Below are 27,787 nucleotides of genomic sequence, written 5' to 3' on the forward strand. Positions count from 1 at the left end.
AGTTCGTAATGTAATTAAGAAATGGCAGTTAACAGGAATGGTGAAGGTCAAGTTGAGGTCTGAAAGACTAAGAAAACGTTCTGAGAGAACTGCTCGTAGGATTGCTAGAAAGGCAAATCAAAACCCCTGTTTGACTGCAAAAGACCTTCAGGAAGATTTAGCAGACTCTGGAGTGGTGGTGCACTGTTCTACTATGCAGCGACACCTGCACAAATATGACCTTCATGGAAGAGTCATCAGAAGAAAACCTTTCCTGCATCCTCGCCACAAAATTCAGCATCAGAAGTTTGCAAAGGAACATCTAAACAAGCCTGATGCATTTTGGAAACAAGTCCTGTGGACTGACAAAGTTAAAATAGAACTTTTTGGCCGCAATGAGCAAAGATATGTTTGGAGAAAAAAGGGTGCAGAATTTCATGAAAAGAACACCTCTCAACTGTTAAGCACGGGGGTGGATCGTTGATACTTTGGGCTTGTGTTGCAGCCACTGGCACAGGGAACATTTCACTGGTAGAGGGAAGAATGAATTCAATTAAATACCAGCAAATTCTGGAAGCAAACATCACACCATCTGTAAAAAAGTTGAAGATGAAAAGAGGATGGCTTCTACAACAGGATAATGATCCTAAAGACACCTCAGAATCCGCAATGGACTACCTCAAGAGGTGTAAGCTGAAGGTTTTGCCATGGCCCTCACAGTCCTTCGACCTAAACATCATTGAAAATCTGTGGATAGACCTCAAAAGAGCAGTGCATGTAAGATGGCCCAAGAATCTCACAGAACTAGAAGCCTTTTGCAAGGAAGAATGGATGAAAATTCCCCAAACAAGAATTGAAAGACTCTTAGCTGGCTACAGAAAGCGTTTACAAGCTGTGATACTTGCCAAATGGGCTGTTACTAAGTACTGACCATGCAGGGTGCCCAAACTTTTGCTTTGGGTCCTTTTCCTTTTTTGTTATTTTGAAACTAAAAGATGGAAATAAAAAAAGTAATCTTGCTTAAAATATTAAAGAAATATGTCATCTTTAACTTTATGCCTTTTGGAAATCAAGTCATCTTTTACCCGCTTAGCTATTCGCAGTAACAGAAATTTTGACCAGGGGTGCGCAAACTTTAACATGCCACTGTATATCACACCCAGCATATAAAATAAAATATTATCACAAGTTAGTAACTAATCATTCAAAATGCATGTAGTGTGTAGCACAGGTAAACAGTAAACAGCTCACTGTCCTAGTGACGAGACCTCAGTGGTGGCAGGGTATTAATTAATCTCACCATCTGAGGGAAGAAGCTGTTACCCAGTCTGGCAGTCCTAATCCTGATCCCCTTGTACCTCCTTCCTGATGGTAGAGACTCAAAGAGATTGTGGGATGGGTGGTAGGGATCCTCAATAACGTTTTAGGCCCTTTGTCTTACAAAACTCACAGTAAATGTCAAAACATAGGTGGGCAAAGGAGACCCCAGTGCTCCTCTCAACAGTTTTTACTTCTCTTATCTGCCAGTCAATGAATTCTCAGCAATGTATTACACCAATGGCAATACATGACTCCAGTACATTATCGTGGGCTGAAGGGCCTGGTCCTGTGCTATATACTATTCTGTGTTCAATACTGTGAACCTATCATTTTGTGATAACTCTTAACTAGTGAAAGTCTGGAAAAAGAAAACTAATCATCACATATCACTCATTTACTCATATCCAGCAAGTTATAATTTCAAAGACTTCCAACAGAATTTCCCTTTCGTGTTAAGTAACTGATTAATTTTGGATGGGGAAACTCCCTGCACGTCTTGTACTTGTAAGATTATCTTCTGTTTTCAGATCAATGTAACTACACAAAGCTTTTTGTTCTTTCTCCAACACTCAGTCCACTCGTGTCCAAGATCCTTTGGATTTGCTGCCTGTGCCTTTGGCCCCAAACTCTCACTATTTCCACTTTCAATTGATTTCCACTTGTTGGATGTTGACTCCAATAATGTCCAAAGATATTTACATCAGTCTTTTCCCCAATTTGGAGCCTTAATTTCCAACCGGATGCTTAGGGTGCACTGTCACTACCCCTAAAATATTCACCCACTGCTACTTCAGTCACTTTCCTCATTACATCCCACAGTCCAGTACTGACCCTTCAGTCTGGTTATCTATGTACAATATTTCATAGTCCAGTACTGACCCTTCAGTCTGGTTATCTATGTACAATATCCCACAGTCCAGTACTGACCCTTCACCCTGGTTATCAATGTACAATATCCCACAGTCCAGTACTGACCCTTCACCCTGGTTATCAATGTACAATATCCCATAGTCCAGTACTGACCCTTCACCCTGGTTATGTATGTACTGGCTTAAAAAGCTGCAATTTTAAAATTCCACTCCTGCTTCCCCCCATCCCCCCCCACCGCCCCACGAAACTCCCCTGTGTGACATAATAGCAGAATAAAGCCATTCAGCCCATTGAGTCTGCTTCACCTTTCCATCCTGGCTGATTTATTATTCAGCTGAATCTCATTCTTCTGCCTTCTCCCCATAATCTTACTAACCTCCACTTTAAATATACCCAGTGTTTCTGCAGCCATCCCAGACATCCCACCTCTCCTGGAAATTCTGGGAGTCTCCCACATATTAATAGTGGCTCCCTGATGCCCACAAATTATATACAATATCACAGAAATCATTTTTTTTGTGAGCGAGTGAGAGAAAGCAAGAGAGCGTGAGAGCAAGCAAGCGAGAGTGCGAGAGAAAGCAAGCAAGAGCGTGCGATTGAGAGAGCGAGAGCGCGCCATGGCAGAGTGTTACAAAAAAATATAAAACGTACATCACCCCAGACGACATTAAAGTGTACCCCTGCCTAATAGGGATCAAAATAATGACAGTGTTGCTCGCTGCACTGTTTGCAACAGTGACTTTTCTATTGCCCATGGTGGGTCAAGACTGTAAAAGACATGTTGAGGTGAGTTTAACAGGTGTCATTCGTTCATTAGCATAGCTAACGTTATTTAAACTAGCTGGCTAGCTGCTAAGGAGCTACTCTATTGCAGACATCCCACCTCTCCCGGGAGCGTCCCGCAAGTTGATGGTGCTACCTCCCTGAAATGAGTTTTTGCAGGGTGGGATGTCTGCCATCCATAGGAATGAATTCCACAGACGCATCATCCTCTGGCTAAAAAAATTCTTCCCCATCTCTGTTCTAAAGGGATGTCTGTCCATTCTGAGATTGTGCCCTCTGGTCTAGAGTCTATCATGATAGGAAATATTCTCTCCATGCCCACTCTATCTTGGACTTTGAATATTTGATAGCTTACAATGAGATTTTCCCCTCATTCTTCTAAACTCCTGCGTGTATAGGCACAGAGCTATCAAATGCTCCTCATGTTAACCCTTTCATTCTGGAATCGTTCTCATGAATCTACCCTGGGCCCTCTCCAATACCAGCATATCATCCTTAGATATTTCCAACCATAAGGCTTTCTTGGAAGTGCAATCACTGTGGTAGTTCCACAGTGGCACATAACAATGCAAACTGGTCTGTTCGCACACTTCTGCTTACACTCCTGCCATTACATTATTTTCATTGATTATGATAATTGAACGATTGTTGGGGTTTTGTTTGAAATTGGTTTCCATTCTCACCCTCCTTCCCCCACCCACAGTCGATTCGTTGAAGCTCTTTCAGTTATTGAGATAGCACTGAACCTAGTATTGAAGAGCTGTAACTTGAGAATTCAGGCTCAAAAGGTCATTGGCAGGTCAGTTTATTTGAACTATGCTTCTAAACTGTGGAATTCAATACCTAAAAGGCATGCAGACTCAGTTGACACTTTTAACTAACATTTTTAATCTTATTTTCATGCTTATTTTACTTTATTTTTATATTTGAACTTTATCCTAATAAGAGGCACCTTGAACTACATCGTCTCTATGTGCTCTCTAAGTAAGAATATTATTATTAATTTCCTAGTGATAGTTTCCTGGTGCTTTACCTATATAAGCTGTAATATGAAGTCCAGATCTTCTATGACCTAATTATATGATTGAGGTCAAACCATTAAGATCCTTTATTATTTTTCTGTCCCCTCAGGCAATCCCATTGACTGAAACTCAACCGAATAACAACGAGCAAGGATCTGTGCCAACAATAGGGCACACCATCTTACAGATTCTGCCTGCCAGCTCTTCAGGAGCAACGGCCAATGTCACGCTACTTGCCCAAGCAGCGCCCGAAGGAGTTCAGGTGCCCAGTGCCCCAGCAGTGCCGGCAGTCCAACCCCAGTCCGCAGTCAGCCTCCAGCAGGACCAGCTCCTTCCTCCCCGTGAATTGCTTGCTGACAGCCGGCCTGAGGCCCTGGCTGACCTGGGACTGTCCCCCGAGGAGCTGGCAGTAGCAGCAGCCGCTGAGGAAGCAGCACGCTTGGCATTGCTGGATGAAGAACCCAGAGTAACGACGACAGTACCAGGGGCTGCTCTGCCATCTACTGAGGCTACAGGTAGGTGTGTGCTGCAGAATTTGGTGCCCAGCTAACAGGTACTAAATGTAATGTCGCACCGTTAAGACTTGATCAAGCCAAACTATTATACTAACAGTTGTGGGCACCAGGCTCTGATTTATAGGATTGGCTGTGGTGGTAATCGCCTCCTCAGAATAGTCAGTCATAGAGCAATGCAACACGAAACAGCTCCAAGATTTAAAAGGTTAGCTTTATTTGTTACGTGTACGTCGAAATAGAAAACATAGAAAACAGGTGCAGGAGTAGGCCATTCGGCCCTTCGAGCCTGCACCACCATTTATTATGATCATGGTTGATCATCCAACTCAGAACCCTGCACCAGCCTTCCCTCCATACCCTCTGATCCCCCCTAGCCACAAGGGCCATGTCTAACTCCCTCTTAAATATAGCCAATGAACTGGCCTCAACTGTTTCCTGTGGCAGAGAATTCCACAGATTCACCACTCTCTGTGTGAAGAAGTTTTTCCTAATCTCAGTCCTAAAAGGCTTCCCCTTTATCCTCAAACTGTGACCCCTCGTTCTGGACTTCCCCAACATTGGGAACAATCTTCCTGCATCTAGCCTATCCAATCCCTTTAGGATTTTATACGTTTCAATCAGATCCCCCCTCAATCTTCTAAATTCCAACTAGTACAAGCCTAGTTCATCCAGTCTTTCTTCATATGAAAGTCCTGCCATCCCAGGAATCAATCTGGTGAACCTCCTTTGTACTCCCTCAATGGCAAGGATGTCTTTCCTCAGATTAGGGGACCAAAACTGCACACAATACTCCAGGTGTGGTCTCACCAAGGCCTTGTACAACTGCAGTAGTACCTCCCTGCTCCTGTACTCGAATCCTCTTGCTATAAATACCAGCATACCATTCACCTTTTTCACCGCCTGCTGTACCTGCATGCCCACTTTCAATGACTGGTGTATAATGACACCCAGGTCTCATCGCACCTCCCCTTTTCCTAATCGGCCACCATTCAGATAATAATCTGTTTTCCTATTGTTGTCACCAAAGAGGATAACTTCACATTTATCCACATTAAATTGCATCTGCCATGAATTTGCCCACTCACCCAACCTATCCAAGTCACCCTGCATCCTCTTAGCATCCTCCTCACAGCTAACACTGCCACCCAGCTTCGTGTCATCCGCAAACTTGGAGATGCTGCATTTAATTCCCTCATCCAAGTCATTAATATATATTGTAAACAACTGGGGTCCCAGCACTGAGCCTTGCGGTACCCCACTAGTCACTGCCTGCCACTCTGAAAAGGTCCCGTTTATTCCCACTCTTTGCTTCCTGTCTGCTAACCAATTCTCTATCCACATCAATACCTTACCCCCAATACCATGTGCTTTAAGTTTGCACACTAATCTCCTGTGTGGGACCTTGTCAAAAGCCTTTTGAAAATCCAAATATACCACATCCACTGGTTCTCCCCTATCCACTCTACTAGTTACATCCTCAAAAGATTTTTTGAGATTCGTTAGACATGATTTTCCTTTCACAAATCCATGCTGACTTTGTCCGATGATTTCACCACTTTCCAAATGTGCTGTTATCACATCTTTGATAACTGACTCCAGCAGTTTCCCCACCACCAACGTTAGGCTAACCGGTCTATAATTCCCCGGTTTCTCTCACCCTCCTTTTTTACATTAGCCACCCTCCAATCCTCAGGAACTAGTCCAGAATCTAACGAGTTTTGAAAAATTATCACTAATGCATCCACTATTTCTTGGGCTACTTCCTTAAGCACTCTGGGAAGCAGACCATCTGGCCCTGGGGATTTATCTGCCTTTAATCCCTTCAATTTACCTAACACCACTTCCCTACTAACATGTATTTCCCTCAGTTCCTCCATCTCACTGGACCCTCTATCCCCTACTATTTCTGGAAAATTATTTGTGTCCTCCTTAGTGAAGACAGAACCAAAGTAATTATTCAATTGGTCTGCCATGTCCTTGCTCCCCATAATCAATTCACAATCCATAATCCCCATAATCAAATAATCAAATGTACAGTGAAGTGCATTCCTTAGTGTCAATGACCAACACAGTCTGAGGACGTGCTGGGGAAGCCAACAAGTGTCGCCATGCCTCCAGCACTAATATAGCATGCCCACAGTTTGCTAATCCTGACCAACATCTTTGGAATGTGGGAGGAAACCCACGCAGTCATGAGAATGTACAAACTCCTCACAGACAGTAATGGTAGTGGAGCAATTCCCATGTCACCAATCCCATTTGCCCATGTTGGCCCATGTCCCTCTAAACCTTTCTCACCTATGTACCAGCATAGATGAGCAACACATGAAAAATACTGGAGGAACTCAGCAGGCCAGGCAGTATCTATGGAAAAGAGTAAACAGTCAACGTTTTGGGCTGAGACCCTTCATCAGGATCAGCACGTGTCTATTAAGTGCTGTTATTGTACCCATTTAATCCACCTTTTCTGGCAGCTTATTTCATAAACACACAATACCTTGCCTGAAGAAGTTGCCCCTTTTTAAATCTTTCCCCTCAAACCTCTGCCCTCTAGTTTTTGATTCCCCTTTCCCTGCGAACAATACTAATTGCATTCACCCTATTTGTGCCCCGTGTGTTTTTATACAGTGATCAATATGGGGGCAAGTGGAGGATATTTAGACCTTCAAGCCCATGCCATTGATAATCTAAATGATTACCTTTGTTCCACTTAGCTATCCACACCCTTACCTAACTAAAATCTGGCATTAATTACTGAACCTCTTACTAGGGAGAGAACCAGCTTTTCTTGTCTTTTCTGTGAAAGGAGTATTTCCCTCTCGGGGTGCCCTGGGTATTATGCTAAAATAATTCTGCATTCTTTATTCTCCAGCTAGACTAAACCTTTCCTAATCTTTATAAAACACTTAAAATTATGATTATAATCAACCTTCTGTTCAAAGCATACAAGTCTAGTACTTAAAACTTGTATATTCTAGCTAGGTTGTAATTGCAGTGAATCTGTTTGTGTTCCCCCTGATGTCAATATATCCTGGAGTGGAGAAGAAGAAGGAAGCCCTTAACTCCGAATGGAGTCATCGGGACGCCGTCATGACGTCGTTTTTTTTATCAGGCGTTCTTATTTTTACGAGGCCGAGTTGCTAGCTCGACGCTCAACCCAGCACGGATGGAAAGCGTGCAAGGGAGCTGGCTGGATTTGAACTCGGGAGCCTTCGCTCCGAAGCCCGGCACTGACGCCACTACGCCACAAGCCGGCATATCCTGGAGTATATTGTTTAAAACAGTTGGAATCTGGCTTAGGCGTGTGCACCCTCTCCATGAAATTTATTGGATTTGGATGATTTTATCCAAGATTTTCAGAAGTCAGGAAAGAAATACAAAGCTTATTGCTTCACGATCATTTTACTAAGCACTGATAGAACAAAGGAAAATTGAAACTGATAGTAACAGGAGCAGAAAGCAGAACAAAGACTGAAAGATGGTGCCCAGTATGGAGCAGCTGTTTTTATACCCAAAAATAAGAAACATTCCATTCAAAGTTGCAAATGAGTCGGCCAATCAGAAAGGTCCTGTTCAGATAAGGCAACACCAGGAGAAGCTTCTAGAATCATACAAATGTAACCATTGAATGACCACATGTACACACTGTGACCACTAGGAAGCGTACTAAGCTGTTACTTCTGTATATAAAGACTACTTAAAATGTAAAAACTACTTAAAGCAGTCAATTAATTGTTAAACTGAAAATAAAATAACTATTACAGTCCAGCATCTGCAGAATTCCTGTTGTTTGCAATCCAACCAGTTGTACACCAGCTGAGCGGGTGAGTGCAGGAAGGCTGGTTGCTAGTTACCAATTGGGTTTTAGGCAGACATAGATAATGATGCAGGTTAGATATTTCAGTATTCAGGGGTGGGGGGGGAGTGGAGGGGTGCCCTTGCCCTGCTTCTGGAAGGCAGAATGAAGTTTTCTAAAATTTATTTCTATTTGTCATATGTACGTTGAAACATACTGTGAAATGCGTCAAATCAAATCAGCAAGAATTTGTGCCGAGCAGCCTGCAAGTGTTGCCATGCTCCGAGTGCCAATAAAGCATGCCCACAGTTTACTAACCCTCACCCATACATCTGTGGAATGTGGGAGGGAATCTAATTACAGGGAGAATGTACAAACTCCTTACAGACAACAGCAGGTATTGAACTCCATTCTGTGATCGCTGGCCCTATAATGGTGTTACACTAACCACTTCACTGGCATGCCGCCTCTTGTTACTGAGCTGTGGCTGAACATTTTTCACTCTCTCTGGAGTGTTAAACCATAAGATATAGGAGCAGAATACTCTCTTTAGTCCCATCAAGTCTGCTCCAGCAGTCATTCATGGATGATTTTTTTTTAAATCCCATTCTCCAGCTTCTGCCATAACCCTTAACCCCCTTATCAGTTCACAAACCATCAATCTCTTAATACTCCCAATGACATGGGCTCCGCAGCCCTCTGTGGCAACAAATTGCCAGATTTGCCTCGCTCTGAAGAAATTCCTCCTCATCTCAGGTTTAGAGGTACATCCCTTTATTTCAAGACTGTGCCTGGTTAAGAGATGTGAGATTCTGAATCTTGGTGGGCTTGTTTTGAAATTCCTCCAGCACAAAGTAAATCACGCTCCCTCTTCACCCAGCTCTGCGTGCCCTATACACCTGCAAGTGAGATCAATTATTGAGAGTCACAGCAGGGACACTGCACGTGTGCATCGAAACATAGAGTGAAATTTGCTTGTTGTTTGAGTTAACAAACCAGCACAACCTAAGGATGTGCTTGGAGCAGCCTGCAAATGTTGGCTCACGTTTCAGCCCACGATGTTCAGCAGAACAACCCTTCTGACAGCAGCGGTTATTACAATGCTGTTACAGCTTTGGGCTTCGGAGTTCAGAGTTCAGTTCTGGTGCCATTTATAAGGAGGTTGTATGTCCTCCCTGTGATTCTTTTAGGTGCTCCGGTTTCCTCCCACAGTCCAAAGTCATACCAGTTAGTTGGTTAATTGGTCATTGTAAATTGTCCTGTGATCAGGCTAGGGTTAAGTTGGCAGCGTGGCTCATTGTGCCAGAAGGGCCTACTTAGTGCAGTATCTCTAAAAGAAAACCCTAGCAACACCAACGAATACAACAGCAAAACATCGTCAGACGTACTAGCCTTCAGTTCCTCAGTTCGATGTGGGGAGGAAGGCCACTGACTCCTATTGTCAGTTTTTCTGGAAGATTCTGCACTCAAATCATTCTGCTGCTCCTCATTTCTTTAATATGTTGACAGACATTTCAAGCATCCCTTGATTTTTCTTCTGTTACTTTTTATGCCCGTGAATGACTAGCCAATTTTTAGTGCGCACTGATGGTATAACTAACTCAAAACTGCAGCCATTTTCTCCCCTCTTTAAAATACAGCAAGGGAAGAGCCTATGGAAACCTCAGCAGATTTGACAACAATTCAGCCAGCACAGCTTTCTCACCAGGCTCTGCAGACACTGGTGTCCCTGCAGTCTGTTGTACCGTTAGCTGAACTTGCACAACAGGACATAGAAAGAGCAGGCCAGCAACAGGCTTCAGAGAGCAACCAACCCTCCCGGCTAGCAGAGGCTCTAGCACCAGCAGATAGTCTCAATGATTCTACCTCGGAGATCAATGGGCCTCAGGAACTGGCCAACACTGCCCCAAGTGTTCAGCTACCCATTCTGAGTACCACTGGTAAGTTCAGCAAAAACAAACTTTTTCCACCTTCCCCACCCCCCATCCCTGCTTCTATTTTCATATGAAATTCTTTCCCCTGTACCCTAACTTGTTCGTGCAGCAACCTCTGTGCACGCTGATCTGTATTAGCAACTACTCCAACTTTTCAACTTTCAATCTGGTTTTCCAATCTTTCTGTGAACTTTGCCCACAGACATCCTTTAACAACATCTAGCTTTGTAGCTCTCCAAGATCTCAGTAAACCATAAGACACGGAGCAGTTTGACCCATCGAGTCTGCTCCACCATTCCATCTTGGCTGATATATTATCCCTCTTAACACCATTCTCCTATCATCTTCCCATAACCTTTGACACCGTTACTAATAATCTATCAATCTCTGCTTTAAATGTACACAATGACTTGGCCTCCACAGCCATCATGCCATTGAATTCCATAGATTCACCACCCTCCGGTTAAAGAAATTCCTCCTCATCTCTGTTCTAAAGGGACGTCCTTCTATTCTGAGACTGTGCCCCCTATTCCCTAGGCTCCCCCATTATGGGAGATATCCTGTTCATGTCCACTCTATCTAGGCCTTTCAGTATTCGATTCCCCTCCCCCCCACTTAGAGCGAGTACAGCCAAAAGCCATCAAATCTTCCTCATACGCTATCCTTTTTGTTCCTGGAATTATTCTCATGAACCTCCTACAGACCCTGTCCAATATCAGCGCATCTTTTCCTAGATAAGGGCTCCAAATTCCTCAGAATAACCCAAGTGCGGTCCGAACGAATGCCTTATAAAGCCTCAGCATTACATCCTTGCTTTTATATTCTAATCCACTCAAAATGAATACCATTGACTAAACCTGCAAGGTAACTTTTAGGGAATCCTGCATGAGGAATCCCAAGTCCCTTTGAACCTCTGATTTTTAAAAATTTTCTCCGCATGTATAAAATAGTCTGCGTCTTTATTCCTTTTAAGAAAGTGCATGACCATACACTTCCCTACACTACATTCCATCTGCCACTTGTGTGCCCATTCTTCTAGTCTGTTTAAGTCCTTCTGCCGACTTCCTGCTTCCCCAACACCACCTGCCCCTTCACCTATATTTGTATCATCTGCAAACCTGGCCACCAAACCATCGATTCAGTCTTCTAAATCATTAGCATATAACGTGAAAAGAAGCGGTCCCAACATCGACCTCTGTGGAACACCACTAGTCACCGGCAGCCAACCAGAAAAGGATCCCTTTATTCCTACTCGTTGCCTCCCACCAGACGACCAATCTTCTATCCATGCTGGTGTCTTTAGTCATAGAGCGCTACAGCATGGAAACAGGCCCTTTGGCCCATCTAGTCCATGACAAACTTATTCTGCCTGATCACATCAACCTGCACCTGCACTGTACCCTCCATCCCTCTCAATCTAAATTTCTCCTAAATGTTGCAGTCAAACCCTGATCACCACTTCTGCTGGCAGTTTGTTCCACATTTGCACCACCCCCTGAGTGAAGAAGTTTCCTTCAGGTTCCTTTAAATATTTCTCCTTTCACCCTTCAGTTGTAGTCCCATTCAACGTCAGTGAGAAGAAAACTTGCTTGCATTTACCCGATCTATACCCCTCATTCTCCTATGTTCCTGAGAATAGAATCCTAACCTATTCATCCTTTCCCTCTAACTCCTGGAGTTAACTAACCTTCATCTCTGGCCTTCTGAGTATCTCTGATTTTTGATCGATGCAGCTTCAGTTAATAAAGACCTATTATTTCCACTCTAAGTGTAACTTATCTGCCTCACTAACCTTCTTCCTCTCGGGCAATCCTCCAAACCTGTCTGTCATCTATCCATTTTTATTAAGTTTTGTTTTGGGTAAGGATCTTTGGGTGATGTAGTAAGTCGGAATTTGGTCAGTGGTCTCGATCCACTTGTTCTTGGGCCACTCCTGCAGCTTGCAATGTGTTTTGTGGGATGTAGCTACCCACCTAACTTCTAATAAATCTATTTTAAACATTTTGGAACTTTTAATTCTCCCTTAAGTAGCCTAAATCAGAATTCTGTAGCAGTATCTCATTCTTGCTGTCAAATGTCTGCTAAATAAATTTAAAATGTACAAAGTAAAACTACATTAACAGAAAACCTAGGATGATATCAGATGGGTTACAGCCGTCTGCTTATTGGGCGGCAGACTGAGAGCTTGGAGCCCAGATAATCCAACTGGTGTTTGGTATGAGAGCAAAGTTACAGGACTCACAGCTGCTCACAGGACAGAAAAGCTGTTTGCCGCTGCTATTTGATAAATTGTCTTGCTTGAGCTTTGATCTGGGCGGATAATGTGGGTCTACAGCCAAAACACAGCAAGCTTCTAACAGTGTGGCAGTGAACTAGTTGAGTTTTTATTATAATCCAGGAGTTTTTGTAGTCAGAAGTTTCTCTTGGCTGCTATTGCAATTTTGTAATGCCAAAGGACAATCCATTGAGAGAGTGCTCAAGTCATTCAAAATTCTGTATAGCCTGCAAATGGATATTTTTTTAGATCTGTGAGAAAACAAGTAGGGTATTGGGCTCTGTATCCCATCTAGTTGTCACGCGGGAGGAGCTCAATTCAAGGCTGTGATGTAATGTAGGAATGACCTGTCTGGATATCAGTACAGTAATTAAAAGTTTTAGCTCCAAATTCAAATGCAAGAATTTCTTTCAGTGAATTCAGCTGTACTGGCTATGTTGACCTGTCAAGTTTTTTGACAGCCATTGTGTACAATGATGGTACAGCACATTGGCAATCTGTTCATATTATAACATCCAAATGATTTTTTAAATGTTATCATTTACCTTTTAGACTATAAGATGTACATTTTTCCCTAAGAAAATATTTCCATGAACAAGCCATTGACTCTTTTGATTTATGTATATAATGGCTATAACTGGTAAATATCAGCTCTGTGTAATGAAATTCATAGTTATTGTGAGCCTTTGTTGTTGTATCCTATTCTAGTAAATCGTTCCAAAAATGCATTTAATGCTGATCAGTCCTTGTAGTTGTTGCAATGATGTTTTTCCTGAAAATGTTACTTCACATTCTCCTTCACTCTCCTCTCTCTTTTCTCTTCCACACAGGCATCGTCTAATTAGCATTACCAAGTTACTCCTTATCTGTTCTCTATATATTACCAATTCTTTCATTCAATCTGATCAGTTTGACCAATCAGGCTTCCCCTAGCACTCTGGTTCAAATTTTATACATTGCCTGGTGCCTAGCTCAAAATTTCTGTAGCTTTCCTCTCAAAATGAATCTCAGGGTTGTATAAGGTGACGTATATGTATTTGATAATAAATTTACTTTGAATTTCTTTCCTTAGCCTTTTTGACTGCCCTCCTTAATTCCCCCTTCCTTTTGGTCTAGGTCTGAAACGTCGACTGTTTCTTCCCTTCCACAGATACTGCTCGGCATGCTGAGTTCTTCCAACATTTTGTGTGTGTTACTCTCACAAGATCTAACCTCTTTTCTTCATGTCAAAGATCCAAGTAAATTTATTATCAACATACATATATGTCACTTTGAGATTTGTTTTCTTGCGGGCATTCAGAGGAAAATAAAGATATTTAAAGGATTTCTTTAAAACAACTCTCTTTGACCATGCTTGGGTTCATTTCTAATATCACCTATGTGACTTGCCATCAGTTTATTTTTATTCAGCATCAGGTGATGTAGAATGGGATGTTTCTACCAGCTAGGAAACGTGCTGTATGAATAGAGTTATTGACAACACATCTGAAAGCATATAATATATGTTGAATATGGGTTTATACCTTGGGAAAAAATATTTCTTTGAACAGAATATTGATTTTATTATAGGATAGGAGCAATAAGCAGCCAGAGCATGGGAACTGAGTCCCAAGTGTTTTCAAATGCAGTTTGAGAAGAATATTGATTGCTACAACTTTCATTGTAAAACAGGTCTGGCACCATATACTTCTCTACTGACACCATCAACCAACTCTGCTTCCAGTCCAGTGAAACTACAGGCAGCCACTGCTCTAGCCCAAGTAGCCAATGGAATTGGGCTTCCTGCATCGGTGAGCCCTCCTGCAAAAACTTCTTATAATTGCATCTGTTGGGTATAATGATATCATCATGTTGCCTTGTACAGCTAAGCTGCAGCATAGGAAACATTTCTGGCAGATCAGCTGCACTTGTCCTGGTGCATTATAATATGCCCTTGGCTCCCTAAATTTGGAAATTCTTAGTTCCACAGTCTGAATCTGAATCTGAAAAACAGATCCCGCTTGCTGGAGGAAAGAGCTGAAGGAATTCAGCAGGTCAGGCAGCATCAATGGTGGGAAACAGAGGATCAACGTTTTGGGTCATGACCCTTCATCTGGGCCAGTCCTTTTCCTTCTGCTAATGCTACCTGACCTATTAAGTTCCTCCAGCTTTTAGTGGTTGCTCCAGATTTCCAGCATCTGCTGCTTCTTGTGTCTCCCTCTTGATGTGATATGCAAAGGCTGAAGGAATGTTACTGTGCCTTAAAATCTGATATTGACTTGAATTGCTTTCAAGCCAGTAACATCATGAAGGATCCCACCCACTCCCATCAGGGAGGAAGCTACGTAGCATCCACACTAGGACCACCAAACTTAAAAAGAGACTGATCAACACCTCCATTCACTAGCCCACCACTCCACACCCCCAACCACCACTACTTTTATCATTTCCTGTCCGTCACCTTATGTACAGACACCCCTGTGCCTAGCGTCACTTTATGGACCTACAATCAATGTATGTATTTATATTTATTGTGTTTTTATTAAAGTGTTCTTTATCTCATTTTTTTTGTGCTGCATCAGATCCAGAGTAACAATTAATTCATTCTCCTTTACACTTGTGTACAGGAAATAACATTAAACAATCTCGATCTTGAATATGATGTTGGTGTTATATAAAGTGGCTAATACACAGGGATTTAATTTTAAGGTGATTGGAGGAGAGTTTAGGGAGATGTCAGAGGGAAGTTTTTTTTTTACAAAGAGTGGTGTGTGTATGTAGAACATGCAGCCAGGGCTGTGGTAGAGGCAGAAGCATTAGAGACATTTAAGACACATTTGTGTAGGCACGTGGATGATGGAAAAATGGAGGGCTATGTGGGAGGGAAGGGTTAGATTGATCTTGGTGTCATTTAAAAGGTCGGCACAAATTCTTGGGCTGAAGGGTCTGTACTGTACGGTGCTGTAATGTTCTATGTTCTAACTGTCAGGATGTGAGTAATTCAGCTAATAATTAGGTTTCATGGTTTTATTTAGGTTCCAGAATTTGAAATGGAATTCCCCAGCTGTATTGTGAGATCCAAGCAGCCTGATTCAAAGGCACGGGTCTCTGGTACTTATCCAGTGCCTCCATTACCTCGCTCTATCTGTGTCTCATTCTAATGACCAGCACGTGAAAGAGAATAGCATGGTGCCTCGTAGTGTACATCTACACAGGCTTATAGGCAACCACCACTAGGTGGTAAAGAAGGGATAGAGTGATCTTGGAAGGTCGGCACAACATAGTGGGCCGAAGGGTCTTTACTGTGCTGTACTGTTCTGTGTTCTTAACAATCCTTGCCGTTTTAACCAAATTGTGGTTGGTTATGTAGTTTACTTTGTAGAGAGTGTCTGTAATGGATCTTAGAATGCAAAAACAGAGTGATATGGTAATATGTAGTGTAGGTTCACAGTCTGTCAGATTTGAGAACAAAAAAACAATGCCAAGTACTTTATTCTCTGTAATAAAGATGCTGCACAAATCCTATTGTAGGAGGGTGAAATCTTCCAATGGTTGTGTGGCTTGTGCCTTTTAAAAACAGAAATGTCCTGTAGTGGATTTGCCAAGTTTTTTTAAAAAATATATCAGCCAGTTTTTTAGGTTCTATTCTCCTTTTTCCAAAATAATTGCAACTTGTTTGCTTTGTTTGGTTACCTGCTGTGCAAATCTAAATCTGAATACTTCATCGGTTATCTTTGGTGCAAATTCAAACCTAAATACTTAACCGATATTTTTTTTTAATACAATTCCTTAGAAACAGGATGCATCTCCTGTGCAGCCAAAGCCAACCGCCAGGAAGGAAGCCAATCAGTGGTATGATGTTGGCGTATTTAAAACTACAAGCACTGTAGTGGTTTCCTATTATTTGCCTGCAGAGGGCTCCCAAGGAGAAGAGGTAAGATGTGACTATAAATCATTTTTGTTGAAGCTAGTTTTCTAAGCACCATATCACTTCCTTATCCCTGCCAGAAATACTGACCATCTTTAGTGCCATATTTCAAGTATGAAGCAGATAGGCTGATTGTCCTCATCTAATGCTCCAAAATGTTTCCACTGTACAAGACAGAAGTCAGGGATACTGTCCTATTTTCTGGATAAAACTCAGGGTAAGCACCATCCAGGCAATTGGAGACCATTCTGTGTGACTGGTCCCACATCCACCACTCCAGACGTTCATTTCCTATGTCAACAAAGCATAGTGATATTGTGCACCTTTATAAAATGCATTGCATTTCCTTGCCTAAGTTATTCCAGCTGCTCCCAGACACAATGAAGACAATCTTGGCAAGTGCATGGTGTAGTGTATTTAATATTTCAGTAATATTGTAAATATATTGTTTGGTTCAGCATTCTTTGTTATTTACATAGTTCATTGTGGGTTATATGTAAAAGTATGTCATTATACCACTAAGCATTGTGTGCGCACCTCACTAAAATAAAAAAATGAAGCAGACTTGTGTCTCCTCGCTCCACATTTTTCTTTCAATTAGATTTATGTTTTGGAGTTATAAAACGTAACAGTGCCAATTAAGTTTTAAACAAGCCTGAGATGTTTGAGTTACAAAAAAGGCACAGCATGTGCTTCAGGAAGGGACAGAGGCGGTCAAGTTTAAAAAAAGGCGGCAAACAGGTATAATTCACGGGGTCATAAACAGTCAGCGGGTGCTAATAATAATAAATAAATAAGCAGAAATGGCTGGCCACATTAGAAAGATAGATGCACTTGATTGCTCAAAAGATAACTGGATATCGTATACTGAGCAAATTGAACAATATTTTGAAGTAAAGGAAATCGCCAGTGAAAAGCAAGTGCCAGTGTTACTGAGTGCATTGGGTGGAAAGGCATATAGTTTGCTTAGAAGTTTGACTGTTCCAACCACACCAGCCAAAATTATATTTGCTGATATCATGAAAGGGCATTTAGAACCACTCCCATTGTTGATTTACAAAACACTTATGGTTTCCTAAGCAAAATCAAAAGGAAGGGGAGTCCATTTCAGCTTACGTGGTTGAATTGAAGAAACTGAGCATTGTCAGTTCAGTGATGGGCTTGATGCACTGAGAGATCACTTAGTTTATGGAATCTTACAAAAAAGCATTCAAAAATGGCTCCTAACTGAAGCGCAGTTTACATGTAATGCCCTGGTTAAGATTTCTACTGCTATGCTGTAGGTATTTCATCTTAGCAGTTTCTGTAAAAGCAGTGTGTCCTGCTAGTAGAATGTTTTTGCTAAAGGTAAGAAGCCCTGTTGTTCGACTTAATGTTGCATCAGCCAATTAGGATAGAGGGATCGAGAGAGAGGGCAGGGCGGAGAGAGATTTGTGACAGATAGTAGTCTGTTTAGGGGTCTTTCTGGCAGGAGCTGTGGAAAGCACAGGAGGGAAAATGCAGCAGAATACCGTGGCAAGGAGAGTCCCTGTTGCAAGAAGTGCTTTGCAGACAAATGGCTCCAAGGAGGAAAGGCAATACTCCTGAGAGAGGGAGAGCGTACCAGCTTGCTCGAGATGGTTTTTGAGGGGAGTTCAAAAAGGTGGCGAGTGTTTCCACACAAACCATGGGTACACCCCCAAATACCCAGTTTTGGAAGATACGTTTCCTGTTTCATTGAATCCCAAATCATACAGACCTTAGATGTATATTGTTTATGAAAGGTGGCCTTCTCACTGCTGAGTCACATGCTGTTGGCAGAGCTGGCTACGAGCCATATCTGTATATGAGCCCGGTGAGAGGGTTACATACATTTAAAAGAGCAGTTGAAATCATTGTTTCAATTGAAACTGCAGAGACGCATTGAGTTGCAGTCAGGAATGTAAGTGAGCTTGAACACAACTGCATGGTCTAAACAGAAATGTGCCTGGCTGAACAGATTGTGTTACCATTGTGGCAGGGGCTCACACACACCAGGCCAATGCAGATTTAAAGTGAAACTTGCAGAAGATGCAACAAAGTAGGGAATATATAAAGAGTATTTCAGACAGCCAAAAATAAATGGACTGCAACCAGCAAGGCACACTGGGCTTATGTGTGGTAAAAGCAGGAGGGCCAACATTGTGGAGCCATGAGTGGCTGAGGCAACTACAACTTGATTGGAGATCCATCTGCACGCCATATGCCCTGCAGTAGAGTCAACTGAAAGTGAATTTGAGAAAAGCACTGGATGGTGCCCATCTGGTTCCTTATACCATCCATGCTAAGTTAGCTGGTGAGCTGGATCGCAAGGAGACAGAAGGAATTCTTTCCAAAGTTGATTGGAGCCCATGGGCAAGAAAATGGTTCCTGTAGCCAAGAAGAATGGGTCTATCAGGATCTGTGGTGATTTTAAGGTCACCATCAACCCAGTACTGAAGGTAGATCAATGCCCTCTGCCTAAGATAGAGGATATCTTTACAAAACTTTCTGGAAGAAACACTTCAGCAAAGTGGGCTCAGCTGAAGCCTACCCACAGTCGGGGAAGAAGAATTCAAACACTCACAAAGGGCTTGATTGCAATATTAGGCTTATTTTTGGAGCAGCATCTGCACCTGCACTCTGGCAGAAAGCTATGGACCAGGAGCTGCAGGGCTGCCCAGGCACTCAGTGTTACCTCGATGGCATCATTGTTACCCGTGAGATGACAAGAAACATCTCAAATCTCAAGGCAGTGTTAAAGGTTATGGGCTCAGAGCATGATGTGACAGATGTGAATTCTTTAAACCAAGCATGACTTACTGTAGTCACAGCATTGATATAAAAGGATTTCACAATTGTATTGTGCTGAGAAAATTCAAACAGTGGTGGGTGCTCCAAGGTCACAGGTCATATCACAGTTGTGGTCCTTTTTTTTTGGCTTTGTCAATTGCTACAACAAGTTCCTGCCAAACTTAGCTACTATGCTCCACCCCTTGAACTTGTTACTACAGATGTGGAAGAAATGGCAGTGGACAAAAGACAAAGGAAGTTGTGATGTCAAACATGATCCACTCCGTCCAGTGAAGCTTGCCTGTGATGCCTCGCCTTACAGTATAGGTGCAGTCATGATGCACGTTATGAATGAACCCCCACCCCCATAACCTTGCATGACGTTCCCTTACCGCTGCAGAGAAAAATTACGCACAGATTGACAGAGAGGCCTTGAGTCTGGGGTGTATAAGGTTTCAACCAATACCTGTGTGGGAGAGAGTTTACCTAATTACTGATCATCAACCATTGGTGTCCATTTTCAACCCACAGAAGGGTGTTCCACTAACAGCAGCAGCATGAATGCGGAGACGGGCTCTAATTCTTGGAGAACACAATTACAAGAGCGATTTCAAGAGGACAACAAATCACGAAAGTGCTTTTGGATTGTCCCATTTACCTTTGGAAAAGAAAATACCTGAAAAATTTACAAAAGCGGCACTCATCTTGACGTATTCTCAAAAGCCTATAACGGCAGAGATAACCCAAAAGGAAACCAGAAAAGACCCCCACTGTGTCAGGTCTACAAGGCAACCCAAAATGCTGGAATGCGTATCAGAAATTCCTGTGCCCCCATTTTTTTTTAAACCAACACGAGGGTGAACTTGCCCTTGATGGAGCTGACCTTGCGTGCAGTTTGAGGGTCGTTGTACTGTCCAAGTTGAGAGCTAAGGTGTTGGAAGAGCGACATGCCTATCATCTAGTTGTGGTCAAAATGAAAACATTGGCTTGAAGGTTTGCCTGGTGGCCTGAGCAGGAATGTTTGGAATGGCAACATATTCAGAAGATGCCAAGAGCATCTTGGAGAAGAAAGGTGTCGAGATGTCAGATCCACTTCCTGCAGTCCCAGGGCTGTCCTGCATTCACCACAGAGGAGGCCCCAGAACTTGAGATTGTTTCACAGCCACAGGTCTCTCCTGTCAAGCAGAGTGATCCCTCCTTGTCAGAAAGTCGTTATCCCACAATAGTAAAAAAAAATCCTCCACGGCGACCAAATCTTTAGGCCTGAATGGGCCATTTTAAATTTTAAAATGCTGTGAATATGTGTGTGTGTGTATACATGCATACATACATGAATAAATACATGCCTTGATCCTCCACAACTATTTCCACATTTTACTGTCCCATTTTCTAAATTTAAAATATAATTGAAGTAAGTTTGTTTGAACTAATCTACAAAACATTGTGCATCATGTCAAATCAAAAGAAAATTCTAAAATCAGTCAACAATGTACTAAAATTAAAATACAATTGTGAGGCTAAAAAGGTATTCATCCCCTTTGTAATTGCTATGCTGACTTTCCTCAGGTGCAACATACAGTATTATCTTACCAACTCATTCAATTTTTGATGTAGAGAATTGGAGGATCACCTGTTTTCAGTAAATACCCCCTCTCTGTAAAGTCCAACAGTGTGGCAGATTTTCAACAAACCAAACTAAAATGAAAAAACTGAGCTCAGTGCAGTCCATCATGTAAAGATGGAAAAAATATAAAACCATAGTCGCACTGCTAGGGGCAAGGCTGCCCCTAGAAACTTAGTCACCGGGGAAGAACAGCACTTCTAAGAAGGCAAGAAGGCTACGATGACACCAACTGTCCCTCTTGAGAGAGCTGCAACTGGAGTTAATGTTCATGGCTCCACAAACGCTAAAGACCTTGCACAAAAAGGGTATTTATGGATGAAAGACAAAGGAAGAAGCCCTGGCTAATAAAAACAATCTTTGCTGGAAAGACTTTGTGAAGTGTCACTTAGAAGATACTGTAAAGATGTAGAATAAGGTCATGTAGTTGGATGAGACTAAAGTGGATCCTTTTGGTCTTATCACTAAACGGTACATGTGGCATAAATTTAATACTGTGCATCAGCCAAGTAACACCATCCCTGGTGTAAAGTATAGTGAAGATGGCATCATGCTGTGGGATGCTTTTCAGCAGCAGGGACTGGAAATGTGGTCAGGATTGATGGGAAGATGAATAGTGCTAAGTACAGAGAACTCCTGGTTAAAAACCTGCTAGCCTCTGCCAGAAAGCTTAATCCGGGGAAGGAAGTTCATCTTTCAGCAGGACAATGACCCAAAACACACTGCCAGAACAACCATAGAGTGGCTTCAAATGAAGAAAAATGATGTCCTTTAGTTGGTCCAGTCAGAGTTTTACCCTTAACCCGATTGAACATCTCTGGCAAGACCTCAAGATTGCTGTATACTGCCACTCTCCAAATAACCTGGCACAGCTTGAGCAAATTTGCAAGGAGGAATGAGCAGATCTTGCTCCATCACGTTGTGTCAAGCTAATAGAGACTTATCTAAAAACATTACTGGCTGTAATAGTTGCTGGAGGTGGTTCAACTAAGTACTGAGCAAAGGGGGATGATACTTATGAACAGCTGACATTTCAATTTGTAGGTTTTTAGTTTATCATGCTTTACAATTTTCCCTGTTTTTTGGGGCTCTACTGTGAAAAAGGGAGCATATGATTCACAAATAAAAATTGTCAGTTAAATTGATCAAAATCCCTGGTTGTAATACTCATTTATGTGAACAGATGGTGGCTGAATATTTCGATGAGGCACTGTATAGTTGAGACGCATTCTATATTGAGTTGGAGTCATAACTAAGCGGTGAAGAGCGTGTATTTAATATTACAGCAATATTTGAGTTATATTGTTTAGTTAAGTATTCTTTGTTGTTTACATAGTTCATTGCTAGTTATATGTAAAAGAGTGTGAATGTCATACGTTATTATGCCACTACGTCAGGTGTGTGCACCTCACTAAAGTAAAAATTGAAGTAGACACACATCTCCCTGCTCTGTGTTTTCATTCAATTAGTTTATGTTTTGGAGTTACAAAGCATAACGCATGGGAATACCACCACCTACAGGTTCCCATAATACATAGGAGCCAAGTTAGACCTCTTAGCCCATCGAGTCTGCTCTGCCACTCCACCATGGCTAATTTATTATCCTCTCAACCCCATTTTCTTGATTTATCCCTGTAACCTTTGACACTAATCAAGAACCTACTGCTTTAAAAATACCCAGTGACCTGGGCTTCACAGCTGTCTGTGGCAATGAATTCACAGATTCACCACCCTCTGGCTAAATAAATTCTTTCTCATCTGTGTTCTAAAGGGACACCCTTGTATTCTGAAGTAGTGCCCTGTGATCTTTGTCTCAGAGGCTGATGTTAGACTCTTTAAAGAGAGTGAACCCTTGCAAGGCAGAAGGTCCCGATGGAGTACCTGGTAAGGCTTTGAAAACTTGTGCCATCCAACTAGCGGGAGTATTCAAGGACATTTTCAACCTCTCACTGCTGCGGACAGAAGTTCCCACTTGCCTCAAAAAGTCAACAGTTATACCAGTGCCTAAGAAGAATAATGTGGGCTGCCTTAATGACTATCGCCCGGTAGCACTCACATCAACAGTGATGAAATGCTTTGAGAGATTGGTTATGACTAGACTGAACTCCCGCCTCAGCAAGGACCTGGACTCATTACAATTTGTCTAGCGCCACAATAGGTCAACGGCAGACGCAATCTCAATGGCTCTTCACACGGCTTTAGACAACCTGGACAACACAAACAACTACGTCAGGATGCTGTTCATCGACTGTAGCTCAACATTTAATACCATCATTCCCACAATCCTGATTAAGAAGTTGCAAAACCTAGGCCTCTGTACCTCCTCTGCAATTGGATCCTCGACTTCCTAACCGGAAGACCACAATCTGTGCGGATTGGTGATAACATATTCTCCTCGCTGACGATCAACACTGGCGCACCTCAGGGGTGTGTGCCTAGCCACTGCTCTACTCTCTATATACACATGACTGTGTGGCTAGGCATAGCTCAAATACCATCTACAAATTTGCTGACGATACAACCATTGTTGGTAGAATCTCAGGTGGTGACGAGAGGGCGTACAGGAGTGAGATATGCCAACTAGTGGAGTGGTGTCGCAGCAACAACCTGGCACTCAACATCAGTAGGAAGAAAGAGCTGATTGTGGACTTCAGGAAGGGTAAGACGAAGGAGCACATACCAATCCTCATAGAGGGATCAGAAATGGAGAGAGTGAGCAGCTTCAAGTTCCTCGGTGTCAAGATCTCTGAGGGTCTAACCTGGTCCCAACATATAGATGTAGTCATAAAGAAGGCAAGACAGCGGCTATACTTTATTAGGAGTTTGAAGAGATTTGACATGTCAACAAATACACTCAAAAACTTCTGTAGTTGGACCATGGAGAACATTCTGACAGGCTGCATCACTGTCTGGTATGGAGGGGCTACTACACAGGACCAAAAGAAGCTGCAGAAGGTTGTAAATTTAGTCAGCTCCATCTTGGGTACTAACCTACAAAGTACCCAGGACATCTTTAGGGAGCAGTGTCTCAGAAAGGCAGCGTCCATTATTAAGGACCTCCAGCACCCAGAGCATGCCCTTTTCTCACTGTTACCATCAGGTAGCAGATACAGAAGCCTGAAGGCACACATTCAACAACTCAGGAACAGCTTCTTCCCTTTTGCCATCCAATTCCTAAATGGACATTGAAGCTTTGGACACTACCTCACTTTTTTTTTAATATATAGTATTTCTGTTTTTGCACATTTTTAAAAATCTATTCAAATAATTGGTTTACTTGTTTATTATGTTTATTTTATTTATTATTATTATTATTTGTCTCTTTCTGGTAGATTATGTATTGAATTGAACTGCTGGTGCTAAGTTAACAAATTGCACGTCACATGCCGGTGATGATAACCCTGATTCTGATTCTCTGGTTTTGGACTCCACCACTATAGGGAACATCCTCTCCACTTCCACTCTATCCAGGCCTTTCAATATTCATTGAGATCCCTCATTGTTCTTCTAAACCCCAGAGTCATCACACACTCATCAAACATTAACCCTTTCATTCCCAGAATCATTCTTGTGAACCTCCTCTGACCCCTCTCCAATACCAGCACATCTTTTCTTGGATAAGGGGCCCAAAACTGCTCATAGTGCTCCCAAGTGTGGTTTGAACAATGCCTTTTGAAGCCTCAGCATTACACCCTTGCTTTTAATACTAACATTGCATGTGCGTTCCTTAACACCAACTGAACCTACAAGTTAATCTTCAAGGAATCCTGCACAAGGACTTCTAAGTCCCTTTGCAACTCTTGATTTCTGAATTCACTTCTCATTTAGAAAATAGTCTATGCCATTATTCATTCTACCAAAGTGCATGACTATACAATTCCGTATGCCACTACTTTGCCCGTTCTTCTAAGCTATTTAGGTCCTTCTGCAGAGTCCCTGCTTCATCAACACTATTTTCATGTCGTCTACAAACTTAGCCACAAAGCCATCAATTCTGTATTCCAAATCATTGACATATGTGAAAAGAATACCAACAACTGCAGAACACAACTTCATTCTCACTCTTTTCCTTCTGCCAGTTAGTATTTTTCCAGTAAAGCCATGGGCTCCTACCTTGTTAAGCAGCCTTATTGTGCGGCACTTTGACAAAGGCCTTCTGTAAATCCAAATAAAGAACATCTATTGACTCTCCTTTTGTCTATCCTGCCTATTATTTTCATGAAGAATTCCAACAGATTTGTCAGCGAAGATTACTGCTTAAGGAAAAAATGCTTGACTTAGGCTAATTTTATCATGTGCCTTCAAATTACCCGAAAACAACATTGTTAATAATGGATTTCAATATCTTAACCACTGAAGTCAGACTAATAAGATTTTAAGAAAGCAGAGAGGTGAGAGGCAAGAAATTAAACTGATCACACTTGCAATTTTCCAACCCTCCAGAACTATTCCAAAATCTAGTGATGCTTGAAAGATGACTACTAATACCTCTACAATCTCATTAGTCACTTCTTTCAGAACTCTGGGGTGTAGTCCATCTGGTCCAGGTTACTTATCTATCTTCATATCTTTCAACTTCCCAAGCCCTTCTTATTAATACCTGCCCCCTAATGCTTTTGTATTTCTGAAATTCAGCTGGTGTCTGCGACAGTGAAAACTGATGCAAAATACTTATGAAGTTTGTCCTCCACTTCTTTAGTTTCCCCACTCCCCCACTAGCTCTCCAGCATCATTTTCCAATGGTTTGATATACACTCTCACCTCTCTTACTCTTTATATATCTGAATTATCTTTTGCTATCGTTTTTGTACTTATTGGCTAGCTTACCTTCATTTTTTCTTATTGCTTTTTAGTTGCCTTCTGTGGGTTTTTAAAAGTTTCCCAATCTTCTAATTTCCCACTATTTTTTGCTCCATTATTTGCCCTCTCTTTGGCTTTTATGCTGTCTTTGACTTCCTTTGTCAGCCATGATTGCCTCATCCTCCCTTTACAATACTGTGCTATTTCTTTGGGATGAACCTACCCCCTGTGCCTTCTGAATTGCTCCCAGAAATTCCAGCCATTGCTGTTTTTCTGTCATCCCTGCTAGTGCCTCCTTCCAATCAACTTTGGCCAGCTCCTCTCTCATGCTCTATAATTCCACTGATACATCTGATTTTAGCTTCTTCCTCTCTAACTAAAGGATTTGCCAATCCAGAACATTCCACCATGATTCAATATGACTTGGACCATAATATTTCGGAGTAGAATTTGCTGTTCACCCCAATGGCCTGCTCCTTCATTCAATCATGGCTATTGTTGTTAAGCTCATTATCCTTCATAACTCTCAACCTGCTTATCATCAATAAACTATCAATTTCAGCCTTGTATGCACCTGATGACTTGTTTCCACTGCCCTTCATGGCAACGGATGCCCTCTCCACATCAACTCCATTTAGACCTTTCTTCCTTGCTTTTGAGCTGTCTCTCTTCTGTAAGGTACTGAATCCTTTCCAGTTGCACTCTTTAACTTGGATGTGTTTTGTGACACCCTCCCCCCACCTTGTTCCCTTTAGTTGATCTTATTCTTCCACCAAATTGATTCACACTACAATTCTCGCTATTAAAGTTTATTTGTATTCAAATTACTGTTCCTAGAGTCCATACACATTTTCTTAAAGTCTTTCACTGTAGCTCTTACTTTGTAACAACTCTCAAGTTTAGTTGTTTGCAATTTTTCTTTTAACTTCTACCCCATGCATCCATTTTGACAATATTAAGATATTTTGGGGGGAAAAGGAGTGTTCTTGGTGTTAACTAGTAGGAAATGTCATAAAGACCTATTAGGTTCACAGGGTGGAACTTAATTCAACCTCAGTACTTACCTCACACTGATACATACAGCTCTGATAATGCAGGTTGGAAGGTGTTTGTATTTCACAGCCCGGCTTCCCGGTCATAGTGCTTTCATTCCATGGACATCGTCCATTTGGTGAATATATTACCTGGCTCTTAAACACTTAGTGAAACCTCAGACAGACATCCATCAAAAATAGTCATCTTTATCCACCCTGTTCACCACCTCAGTTGAGGGAAGGAGGATGAGAGGTGACTTAATAGAGGTGTACATGATAATAAGAGGCATAGATAAACTCTTTCCCAGGATGAAAATGGCTAACAGAAGGAGGCATAATTTAAGGTGTTTGGCAGAAAATATAGGGGGGATGTCAGAGGTAAGTTCTTTACACGGAGAGTGTTGGGTGCATGATTCACACTGCCAGGGGTGGTGGTAGAGGTGGATCCTTTTGGGGCATTAAGAGACTCTTAGATGGGCACATGGAGGGTTATTTAAGAAGGAGGGTTGGATTGAACTTAGAGTAGGTTAAAAGGTTGGCACTACATGTGGGCCGAAGGGCCTGTACTGTCCTGTGATGTTCTATGTTACTATGATTTACGTACCATTAAATACAACTCACTTTTCTAGCATCACCACTTCAAGTTTTGTCCTATGTAGTATCATCACTCCATCTTTTTCCCTGATTTTGGCTTTATGTTTCTTTGTAAAGTGTACTGCAGTTCTGTCTACTCTTTTAGCCCATGATCAGTCCCACCCCTCCTCTTACTATCTGTTCTCTGTTCATTGCCCTTTTAAATTATCTATTCTCATACTTTGTCTTTGACCTGATTCCCATTTTCACTTCTGCTCTAAGCTTCCCATATTAACCCTAGTTTTCATCTTAACAACTGTCATACATTAGAACATAGAGCTTAGAACAGTACACCACATCCCCTTTGACCACATAATGTCCATATCCTTCTGTTTTCCCCATATTCATGTGCCTATCTAAACATCTATTAAAATTCTGTAATGTATCTGCCTTTGTCGTCACTTCAGGCAGCACATTCCAGGGACCCACCAATGTGCTCCTCACATCTCCTTTAAAGTCATCCCCTCTCACTCTAAATGCATGCCCTTTGGTATTAAACATTACAATG

At 42.0% G+C, this 27,787-nt stretch overlaps 1 protein-coding gene across 4 annotated transcripts in view; it reads left to right on the plus strand.

Annotated features, from left to right (window-relative positions):
• The window catches only part of LOC134356968 (host cell factor 1-like), a 131,449-nt gene that overhangs the window by 76,184 nt on the left and 27,478 nt on the right, over positions 1-27,787 (plus strand). For 3 of the 4 annotated variants that reach the window (XM_063068251.1, XM_063068250.1, XM_063068252.1), the window contains 4 exons: positions 4,084-4,489; positions 9,926-10,225; positions 14,166-14,284; positions 16,267-16,407. In XM_063068251.1, coding sequence (XP_062924321.1) covers positions 4,084-4,489; positions 9,926-10,225; positions 14,166-14,284; positions 16,267-16,407 — 966 coding nt within the window. The remainder of the gene's footprint in view (positions 1-4,083; positions 4,490-9,925; positions 10,226-14,165; positions 14,285-16,266; positions 16,408-27,787) is intronic. The other variant, XM_063068253.1, reaches the window with a different exon arrangement.

This window comes from Mobula hypostoma, chromosome 15 (genome assembly GCF_963921235.1).
Source record: "Mobula hypostoma chromosome 15, sMobHyp1.1, whole genome shotgun sequence".
In the NCBI taxonomy this organism is placed as follows: domain Eukaryota; kingdom Metazoa; phylum Chordata; class Chondrichthyes; order Myliobatiformes; family Myliobatidae; genus Mobula; species Mobula hypostoma.